The sequence below is a fragment of the Coregonus clupeaformis genome, chromosome 17 (assembly GCF_020615455.1).
Source record: "Coregonus clupeaformis isolate EN_2021a chromosome 17, ASM2061545v1, whole genome shotgun sequence".
In the NCBI taxonomy this organism is placed as follows: domain Eukaryota; kingdom Metazoa; phylum Chordata; class Actinopteri; order Salmoniformes; family Salmonidae; genus Coregonus; species Coregonus clupeaformis.
The window spans coordinates 9,505,176-9,516,344 of record NC_059208.1 but is presented as its reverse complement, the minus strand read 5'-3'; the positions used below and the strand labels follow the sequence as shown (position 1 = coordinate 9,516,344).

Genomic DNA, 11,169 nt, shown 5'->3' with positions numbered 1-11,169 from the left:
CAGACCCAATCTAGTAATTTAACATCTAGATTCAATCTAGTCATTGTATATCTATGGCCTCTACAGTCTGGCTTCCCCCCTTGAGGAAACAGCTGAAGAGATGCAGCCGCTGATACGGGAGAAGCCTCTAGCACTGGCTTTATGGTGAATGTAATGTACACTCAACGAGACATCAACATAATGTAAATGTAATGTAATAACATAAAGAGTTAAAAAAGACAAAACTCCAAATAATTAAATTAAATATAGGAACAAATATAAAGTATTAGTCTTCCATACTGTCTATATGCAAGAACATTCTATGTAACTGTTTTTGTAAAGGACTTTATATTTTAGCCCCCCTTTAAACCTTGTCATGTATGTACTGTTTCGCCTCAAACTATAATATTTAAGACAATGAAAAAAGCACCACAAAATTCATCATAGAAACAGAGATTTCTAACCATACAATGGTATGTACAATGTATTCAACAATATGAGAGAGCGAGAGAGGGAGAGAGCGAGAGAAAAAGAGAGGGAGAGAGATTAAAACAACGCATTAAACTCGGCAAGCCCGTCATGCAGGGATAAATTTACACAGGAGACCTGAGGAGGATGACCTATGACCTTTGTGTACAGGTAAGTGGGTGTGGCCGGACGGGGTCAAACCCATCTCGACCAATCACACCCTAGTCGCCGAAACACAACCGCAATCAATTTAGGATTATACACAAAACAACCACTGGTCCTTTTAGGCCTTAGTGTTGTCGTTTTTTAAGGGGAAATGAAGAGATAAAGAGAGAGAGAGAGAAGGAAAAAACAAATGTAAAGGATAACATAAGAACAAGCAAAGGTGGTGGTGGTCACCAAGGGACTGAAGGCCTGAGGGGAGGAGGAGAGGGGGTCCACCATGCCTGGCTGTCAACCTATTTTTAGTTGTTTTTTTTTGTACAAAGGAATGTCAGAGAGAGAGTGTCAGTTCCACGGGCACCTAGGGGTCCTCTTCCTCCTCCTCCTCCTCCTCCTCCTCCTCCTCAGGGGCCGCTGTGGGCCCATCGCTGTCTGAGGGGTCAGGGGACACAGGGGAGGGTTTACCCCCCTTACCCCTCTTAGGGGTGCCCTTCTTGGGGCTGCTGCCGTCCTCGCCCTGGGTGCTGCTCTGGCCGTCTTGGCCCTCTGAGTTCTCCAGCATCTCCTGGATCAGAGGAGGCATGGAGCCAGGGATCTCCATCTTCAGCGAGATGACCCGCTCCGCACCTGGAGGGAAAGGAAAGGACATATTGCAAAACAAATAGGGCACATGTGTACAAAGTATGCCTACTGAAATGCTATTGAATCTATAGTGTGCTCATTTCTACTCAGTTGTATTAGTATATGAGTCTCTGTGATGTCTGTACCTTTGGCGCTGATGCTGCGGAGGTCAGTGATCTTCATCAGGGCCTTGGGGAACATGTGTGGCTTGCTGGGCCTCCTCTTCCTCACATAGATCTTCAGAGCTTCCAGTAGAGGCTCCTGGAGGTGGTCGACCTTAGAGGGTTCCTCCAGGTCCTGACGGTCTGAGAGAGAGAGAGACAGACAGAGTCACATAGGCTACGTATGACCAAGGAGTTAGAAAGACACACACCAGAGTCATACAGTAGGGCAACACATGGCTAGGCCTTTACCAGGCCATATGCCCCATGAGCTTGCACTTTGATATAGTTTGGCATAAAAGGAGTTGTGCTGTAAATGTCTAGAAACTCGGTTAGAAGTAATCCGACTTGAACGGTTTCCATGGAACATTAAAAGGGTGTCAAATATGTAGTAGGAAAAATATATCAAATTCCACCAAATTATTTTTATTAAATACTGCACAGTTCTCTAAAGCCAGGAGCCCTACAGTGGGGAAAAAAAGTATTTAGTCAGCCACCAATTGTGCAAGTTCTCCCACTTAAAAAGATGAGAGAGGCCTGTAATTTTCATCATAGGTACACGTCAACTATGACAGACAAATTGAGGGAAAAAAATCCAGAAAATCACATTGTAAGATTTTTTATGAATTTATTTGCAAATTATGGTGGAAAATAAGTATTTGGTCACCTACAAACAAGCAAGATTTCTGGCTCTCACAGACCTGTAACTTCTTCTTTAAGAGGCTCCTCTGTCCTCCACTCGTTACCTGTATTAATGGCACCTGTTTGAACTTGTTATCAGTATAAAAGACACCTGTCCACAACCTCAAACAGTCGCACTCCAAACTCCACTATGGCCAAGACCAAAGAGCTGTCAAAGGACACCAGAAACAAAATTGTAGACCTGCACCAGGCTGGGAAGACTGAATCTGCAATAGGTAAGCAGCTTGGTTTTAAGAAATTAACTGTGGGAGCAATTATTAGGAAGTGGAAGACATACAAGACCACTGATAATCTCCCTCGATCTGGGGCTCCAGCGCAAGATCTCACCCTGTGGGGTCAAAATGATCACAAGAATGGTGAGCAAAAATCCCGAACCACACAGGGGGACCTAGTGAATGACCTGCAGAGAGCTGGGACCAAAGTAACAAAGCCTACCATCAGTAACACACTACGCCGCCAGGGACTAAAATCCTGCAGTGCCAGACGTGTCCCCCTGCTTAAGCCAGTACATGTCCAGGCCCGTCTGAAGTTTGCTAGAGTGCATTTGGATGATCCAGAAGAGGATTGGGAGAATGTCATATGAAACCAAAATAGAACTTATTGGTAAAAACTCAACTCGTCGTGTTTGGAGGACAAAGAATGCTGAGTTGCATCCAAAGAACACCATACCTACTGTGAAGCATGGGGGTGGAAACATCATGCTTTGGGGCTGTTTTTCTGCAAATGGACCAGGACGACTGATCCGTGTAAAGGTAAGAATGAATGGGACCATGTATCGTGATATTTTGAGTGAAAACCTCCTTCCATCAGCAAGGGCATTGAAGATGAAACGTGGCTGGGTCTTTCAGCATGACAATGATCCCAAACACACCGCCCGGGCAACGAAGGAGTGGCTTCATAAGAAGCATTTCAAGGTCCTGGAGTGGCCTAGCCAGTCTCCAGATCTCAACCCCATAGAAAATCTTTGGAGGGAGTTGAAAGTCCGTGTTGCCCAGCGACAGCCCCAAAACATCACTGCTCTAGAGGAGATCTGCATGGAGGAATGGGCCAAAATACCAGCAACAGTGTGTGAAAACCTTGTGAAGACTTACAGAAAACGTTTGACCTGTGTCATTGCCAACAAAGGGTATATAACAAAGTATTGAGAAACTTTTGTTATTGACCAAATACTTATTTTCCACCATAATTTGCAAATAAATTCATAAAAAATCCTACAATGTGATTTTCTGGATTTTTTTTTCTCATTTTGTCTGTCATAGTTGACGTGTACCTATGATGAAAATTACAGGCCTCTCTCATCTTTTTAAGTGGGAGAACTTGCACAATTGGTGGCTGACTAAATACTTTTTTTCCCCACTGTATATGACATTTGTATCACATTTTGTAAAGCTTGCATTACCACTTCAGTCCATAAGGGGTCAGTGTGTGTGTGTTGAAAGCACCAGCTCCTGCTGTGGGACCTGAGACCTGCCAGTCACAGAGTCACATTACTGATAGCCACAGCAGAGTGCTTAGTTCTTCCCCCAGTGGATTATACAACAGCACGCAATATATGGCAAGACTCTGGGGATTCAAACCTTGGAATGGAAACTTTCCACAATATCCCAGTCACACACTGCAGGGGAGGAGCGTGTGTCAGAGTGTGTTTGTAACTGCATTATGCAAGAATGTAGATCTCACTGTATGTGTGTGTGTGTGTGTGTGTGTGTGTGTGTGTGTGTGTGTGTGTGTTTTAATTCATGTCTGCCTGCCCTGTCCCAGCTGAGGGAGAACTACTGCCTGGGGTGTTGTGTGCTGAAACAGGCTGAACGGAACAGACTCATTTCCTGTGAGAAGAACAGTCCAACACAGACACACACACACACACACAGCCACACACACACACCCTGTCTCATACATTGCCTCACAGAGATGGACCTGTGGAGGACCTGATTCCAGACTTTGTGTCTGTCTGTCTGTCAGTCTAAGTCTGTATCAAATGTTTTCCATTCGGAGTTTGACTGCCTTTCTAATGACTTGTTAAAGCTTCACATCTGCCACAAAGTCACCCTCTGCCACCTTAGACTCTGGGCAACTTTTACTACTGAAATCACCTTCTCTCTGTCTCTGTCACTGATCACTCTCTCTCCTTGCAGAAAGAAAGTGAAGAAAGTGTAGTGTACCTCCAGAGATGAGGCAGATGGCGCTGAGCAGGCCTGTCTCTGTGTCGTCCATCTCCATGGGCAGCAGCTGGTGGGCGAAGGTGAACACCAGGTCGGTGAGCGGGCCGAAGCCTGCGTTGTGCATCTGGGTCCGGTTCAGGGTCAGCCCGTCTGAGAACGTCATGGTGTCCTGGTCCGGAGTGTACCGCGTACAGATACGTAGAATCTATATGATGGGACAGGAGAGGAGAGATAATTATACATTATGTATACACACAGTATCTGGGAGAGGAGAGGGACAGTGAGGGGGAGAAGAGGAGAGAGGGACAGTGAGGGGGGGAAGAGTGTGAGGGACAGTGAGCGGGAGAAGAGGAGAGAGGAACAGTGAGGGAGAGAAGAGGAGAGAGGGACAGTGAGGGGGAGAAGAGGTGAGAGGGACAGTGAGGGAGAGAAGAGGAGAGAGGGACAGTGAGGGGGAGAAGAGGAGAGAGGGACAGTGAGGGGGAGAAGAGGAGAGAGGGACAGTGAGGGAGAGAAGAGGAAAGAGGGACAGTGAGGGAGGGAAGAGGTGAGAGGGACAGTGAGGGGGAGAAGAGGAGAGAGGGACAGTGAGGGAGAGAAGAGGAGAGAGGGGCAGTGAAGGAGGGAAGAGAGGAGAGGGACAGTGAGGGGGAGAGGAGGAGAGAGGGACAGTGAGGCGGAGAAGAGGTGAGAAGGAAAGTGAGGGGGAGAAGAGGAGAGAGGGACAGTGAGCGTGAGAAGAGGAGAGAGGGACAGTGAGGGAGAGAAGAGGAAAGAGGGACAGTGAGGGAGAAAAGAGGAGAGAGGGACAGTGAGGGGGTGAAGAGGAGAGAGGGACAGTGAGGGGAAGAAGAGGAGAGAGGGACAGTGAGGGAGAGAAGAGGAAAGAGGGACAGTGAGGGAGAGAAGAGGTGAGAGGGACAGTGAGGGGGAGAAGAGGAGAGAGGGATAGTGAGGGAAAGAAGAGGAGAGAGGGGCAGTGAGGGAGAGAAGAGGAGAGAGGGACAGTGAGGGAGAGAAGAGGAAAGAGGGACAGTGAGGGAGGGAAGAGGTGAGAGGGACAGTGAGGGGGAGAAGAGGAGAGAGGGACAGTGAGGGAGAGAAGAGGAGAGAGGGGCAGTGAGGGAGGGAAGAGAGGAGAGGGACAGTGAGGAGGAGAAGAGGTGAGAGGGACAGTGAGGGGGAGAAGAGGAGAGAGGGACAGTGAGGGAGATAAGAGGAGAGAGGGGCAGTGAGGGAGGGAAGAGAGGAGAGGGACAGTGAGGAGGAGAAGAGGAGAGAGGGACAGTGAGGGAGAGAAGAGGAAAGAGGGACAGTGAGGGGGAGAAGAGGTGAGATGGACAGTGAGGGGGAGAAGAGAGAAGAGGGACAGTGAGGGGGAGAATAGAGAAGAGGGACAGTGAGGGGGAGAAGAGGAGAGAGGGGCAGTGAGGGAGAGAAGAGAGGAGAGGGACAGTGAGGGGGAGAAGAGGAGAGAGGGACAGTGAGGAGAGAAGAGGAGAGAGGGACAGTGAGGGACAGGAGAGATGGACAGTGAAGGAGAGAAGAGGAGAGAGGGACAGTGAGGTAGATAAGAGGAGAGAGGGACAGTAAGGTAGATAAGAGGAGAGAGGGACAGTGAGGGAGAGAGAGTGTCACAAGGGAGCTTGTAAAGAGTAGAAAGACAAACTCAAAGTGAAGCCCACTGAGAGAAGCTAGGGGCAAGGCTATGCACTAGTTATACTATATACCTATTACTAGGACTGAGACGTTTCACAGCCAACAAAGACTAAAGAGAGAAACCACCACTATGATCATGACCTTGAGGAGGAACCTCACAGTGTTTCTGTTTGCCTGCTGCTGTATTCTACTATACAGGGGGGTGTGTCTGGCCAGCCGGTGTTTGAGTCTCCGCCAGCCTCCATGTTTTATTCTGTTTCATGTTGCGGACGCTCCTGCCACTCACTGTCAATGCGCGCTCACACGGACACACACACACACACACACACACATTCACTAGCTGTCAGTGCCAGCCCACTCAACTGGCTTCAAAGGCTGACACTGCCTGTCTCTTTATTACACACATACCGTGTGTTCCTTCTTCACACACTCGCTCACCCAGGTGTGTGTAGGTATGTGTGTGTATCTGTGAGAGAGTGATCTCAGCAGGACTTTAACTTCTCACCTCTTCAACTCCAGTGGCTTGTCACATTTGACAAATACCACTTAGTCATAACAAACAAATCCATCTAGCATTACTGCAAATCCCCCCATCAAATCAGTGCTAAGAGCACAGGGATAACAGTCCTGTTAGCTCGCTCACACAGCCGGACAGTGTGGCAACAGCTCTCATCTGTCACGAATTCTGCCGAGGCTGCTCCTCCTCCTTGCTCGGGCAGGCTTCGGCGTTCGTCGTCCCCAGAGTACTAGCTACCACCGTTGGATGTTTCGATGTTTGTTTGGTTTGGTCTGTCTGTTACACCTGTGTCCTATTGTGTGCTGATTATGTGGCCTATACGTTTCCTGCTTTGTGTGTATGAGATTGTGTGTTAATGTCCGCCTGTCCGTTGGTGTCTCTTGTGTGGAACCTTTTGGTCTTGTTTATCGTTACGCACTGTTGTGCGTTATCGCACGCCTCCTGTGTTTCGAGGCCCTTTATTTTGTATTGTCGTTACGTCTAGTAAAGTCGTGTTTGACTGAGCCTCTGTGTCCTGCGCCTGACTCCTACACCGCATCCACATCAGCTAGTGACAGAATAACACACCCTATGGAGTCAGCAGGAGCAGCGGCGGCACCCAAGTCGCTGGAGGATCGGATCAGCGAGCAAGACGCCATGATCCGGCAACTCGGGTCCGCCATGAATGAGGTGACGAACACTCTGCGCCGATTGGTAACGAGAGAGGTGTCCACACCTTCGCCCACCTTACCATCACCATCGGCCAGTCCTCCCATCCCAGCACCGGAACCCAGTGGAATTCGGCTCTCGCTCCCGAGGGCGTATGATGGCACCGCAGCCGGGTGTCAGGGGTTCCTCCTGCAGGTGGAAGTCTACCTGGCCACCATACACCCGGCGCCCTCGGGATACGAGAGCGTCTCCGCCCTCATCTCCTGTCTCTCCGGCAAGGCGTTGGAGTGGGCCAACGCCGAATGGAGGGGAATAGACGCCGCCACCATCACCTACGCGGAGTTCTCCCACCGCTTCAGGGCAGTTTTCGACCATCCACCTGAGGGGAAAGCGGCGGGGGAGCGTCTGTTCCACCTCCGACAGGGGAAGAGGAGCGCACAGGAGTTCGCCCTGGAGTTCCGGACTCTAGCGGCGGATGCAGGGTGGAATGAGAGGGCCCTCATCGACCACTATCGATGCAGTCTTAGTGAGGACGTTCGTCGTGAGCTGGCCTGCAGGGACACCAACCTATCTTTCGACCAGTTGGTGGACATGTCCATCCGTCTCGATACCCTGCTGGCTACCCGCGGACGTCCCGAATGGGGGCCGTCCATTCCATCCTCCAGCACCTCCGAGCCGATTCCTATGGAGCTCGGGGGTGCTGGCGCTAGAGAGAGGAGGAGAGAGAACCCGAGGGGGGCCGTCCCCTGCACCAACTGTGGCCGTGGAGGGCACACTGCGGCTAGGTGCTGGGGAGGGTCTCCAGGGAGAGGGAACAACAGGTCACGCACTGGGGAGTCATTCCAGGTGAGTAGGCGCCCCACTTACCCAGAGCTCTCTGTTGTTCACATGTGTATACCTGTAAGATTTCCACAGGTGGCACCTCATTCCCAGCATAAGGCGCTAGTCGATTCAGGCGCAGCTGGGAATTTTGTTGATCGTCAATTTTGTTTAAGGTTAGGGATTCCCCTCCTGCCTGTTGATGCTCCCTTCCCTGTCCATGCCCTAGATAGCCGGCCGCTGGGATCGGGGTTGATTAGAGAGGTCACAGCACCACTTAAGATGAATACGCAGGGGGGTCATGAGGAGACCATTCAGTTATATCTGATCGACTCTCCTGCGTATCCCGTGGTGCTGGGGCTTCCCTGGTTAATCGCCCATAATCCTACCATTTCGTGGCAACAGAGGGCTCTCATGGAGTGGTCTGCCCAGTGTGTAGGGGAGATGTCTAGGTGTTTCCGTGGGGGGCGACCTCGGTGGAGAGTCCGAACCAAGTGCCCGCAATGCACATTCCCCCTGAGTATGAGGATTTAGCACTCGTGTTCAGCAAAACAAGGGCGACACGGTTGCCACCTCATAGACAGGGGGATTGTGCGATAGACCTCCAAACAGGAGCACCACTCCCGCGGAGCCATGTGTATCCTCTGTCTCAAGAGGAGAGAGCGGCTATGGAGACTTACATAGCCGAGTCCTTGAGACAGGGATACATATGGACCTCCACTTCCCCGGTGTCCTCGAGTTTCTTCTTTGTGAAGAAGAAGGATGGGGGTTTGCGCCCGTGTATTGATCACCGTAGTCTCAATCTGATCACGGTTAAATACAGTTATCCTCTTCCTCTGATTGCGAGTATGACTGAATCATTACGCGGAGCGCGGTTCTTCACAAAGTTGGATCTCAGGAGCGCGTACAACCTGGTGCGCATTAGGGAGGGAGATGAATGGAAAACAGCATTTAGCACCACCTCGGGTCATTACGAGTATCTAGTCATGCCATACAGGTTAATGAATGCTCCTTCAGTCTTCCAATCCTTTGTGGACGAGATCTTCCGGGACATGCATGGGCAGGGTGTGGTGGTGTACATCGACGACATCCTAGTGTACTCTTCTACACGAGCCGAGCATGTAGCCCTGGTGCGCCGAGTGTTGGGGAGACTGTTGGAGCATGACTTGTATGTCAAGGCAGAGAAATGTTTGTTTTTCCAGGAGTCCATCTCCTTTTTGGGTTATCAGTTGTCCGCGTCAGGGGTGAAGATTGAGGTTGACCGTGTGTCAGCCGTGCGTAATTGGCAGACCCCAACCACTGTTAAAGAGGTGCAGCAGTTTTTGGGTTTTGCTAATTACTACCGGAGGTTTATCCGGGGCTTTGGACAGGTGGCAGCGCCCATTACGTCCCTGCTGAAGGGGGGCCCGGTGCGTTTGCAGTGGTCAGCTGAAGCGGACAGGGCATTCGTTAAACTGAAAAACCTATTCACTTCGGCTCCGGTGCTGGCGCATCCGGACCCCGCTTTACCATTCCAAGTAGAGGTGGACGCGTCTGAGGCCGGTATTGGGGCAGTACTTTCGCAACGGTCCGGCACACCACCTAAACTCCGCCCCTGTGCCTTCTATTCTAAGAAGCTCAGCCCGGCGGAGCGAAATTATGAAGTAGGGGACAGGGAGCTGTTAGCCGTGGTTCAAGCCCTAAAGGTGTGGAGGCATTGGCTTGAGGGGGCTCAACACCCTTTTCTCATTCTGACTGACCACCGTAACCTGGAGTACATCCGGGCAGCTAGGAGATTGAACCCTCGTCAGGCTAGGTGGAATATGTTTCTAACCCGGTTCATATTTAAAATAACGTACATCCCAGGGTCCCAGAATGGGAAGGCAGACGCCCTGTCCCGGCGGTATGACACAGAGGAGAGGTCCATTGAGCCCACTCCCATACTGCCGGAGTCGTGTCTGGTGGCACCGGTGGTGTGGGAGGTCGATGCGGAGATCGAGCGGGGAAGCATGCACCGACCCTACTCCCCAGAATGTCCTGTGGGGCGGACGTACGTTCCGCTCGAGGTTCGTGATCGGCTTATTTATTGGGCTCATACGTCACCCTCCTCTGGACATCCAGGTATTGGCCGGACAGTGCACTGCCTTAGCGCGAAATACTGGTGGGCAACGTTAGCTAGGGATGTGAGGGTTTATGTCTCCTCCTGCTCGGTGTGCGCCCAGTGTAAGGCGCCTAGACACCTGCCCAAGGGGAAGTTACATCCCCTGCCCGTTCCACAACGACCATGGTCTCACCTCTCGGTGGACTTTGTGACCGACCTTTCCCCCTCCCAGGGGAATACCACCATTTTGGTAGTTGTGGATCGGTTTTCTAAGGCCTGTCGTCTCCTCCCAATGCCGGGTCTCCCTACTGCCCTACAGACCGCTGAGGCCCTATTTACCCACGTCTTCCGGCACTATGGGGTTCCCGAGGATATAATGTCTGATCGAGTTCCCCAGTTCACCTCCAGAGTCTGGAGGGCGTTCATGGAACACTTGGGGGTCTCGGTGAGCCTTACCTCGGGTTACCACCCAGAGAACAATGGGCAGGTAGAGCGAGTGAACCAGGATGTGGGGAGGTTTCTGAGGTCCTATTGCCAGGGCCGGCCGGAGGAGTGGTCAAGGTATATCCCCTGGGCAGAGATGGCACAGAACTCTCTCCGCCACTCCTCCACCAATCTAACCCCTTTCCAGTGTGTGTTAGGGTATCAGCCGGCTCTGGCACCATGGCATCAGAGCCAGATCGAGGCTCCTGCGGTGGATGAGTGGGTTCGGCGCTCGGAGGAGACGTGGAACGTTGCACACGTCCATCTGCAGCGGGCCATCCGTCGACAGAAGGCGAGCGTCGATCTCCACCGCAGTGAGGGTCCGGTGTACGCACCTGGAGATCGAGTCTGGCTCTCGACTCGAAACCTGCCCCTCCGCCTGCCCTGCCGGAAGCTGGGTCGGCGGTTTGTGGGGCCATTTAAAGTCCTGAGGAGATTGAACGAGGTGTGTTACAGGTTACAACTGCCTATTGATTATAATAATATTAACCCCTCGTTCCATGTGTCTCTTCTCAGGCCGGTGGTAGCTGGTCCACTCCAGGAAGGTGAGATAGAGAGACCCTCCGCCCCCACTGGACATCGAGGAGCTCCAGGCGTACACGGTCCGGACCATCTTGGACTCGAGACGTCGGATGGGGGGTCTCCAATATCTCGTGGAGTGGGAGGGGTACGGCCCGGAGGAACGGTGGTGGGTGCCTAGGAGGGACA

The 11,169-nt window shown here is 51.5% G+C and overlaps 1 protein-coding gene across 3 annotated transcripts in view; it reads right to left on the bottom strand.

Moving 5' to 3' along the window:
- Positions 1–225: 225 nt before the first annotated feature.
- Positions 226–11,169, bottom strand: part of LOC121586560 (retinoic acid receptor beta-like) — a 139,392-nt gene continuing 128,448 nt past the window's right edge. For all 3 annotated transcript variants that reach the window (XM_041903337.2, XM_041903336.2, XM_045226061.1), the window contains 3 exons: positions 4,256–4,460; positions 1,377–1,535; positions 226–1,236 (listed from right to left, as the gene is read on the bottom strand). In XM_041903337.2, the coding sequence (XP_041759271.2) occupies positions 971–1,236; positions 1,377–1,535; positions 4,256–4,460 (630 nt within the window). In that variant the 3' untranslated portion in view covers positions 226–970. The remainder of the gene's footprint in view (positions 1,237–1,376; positions 1,536–4,255; positions 4,461–11,169) is intronic.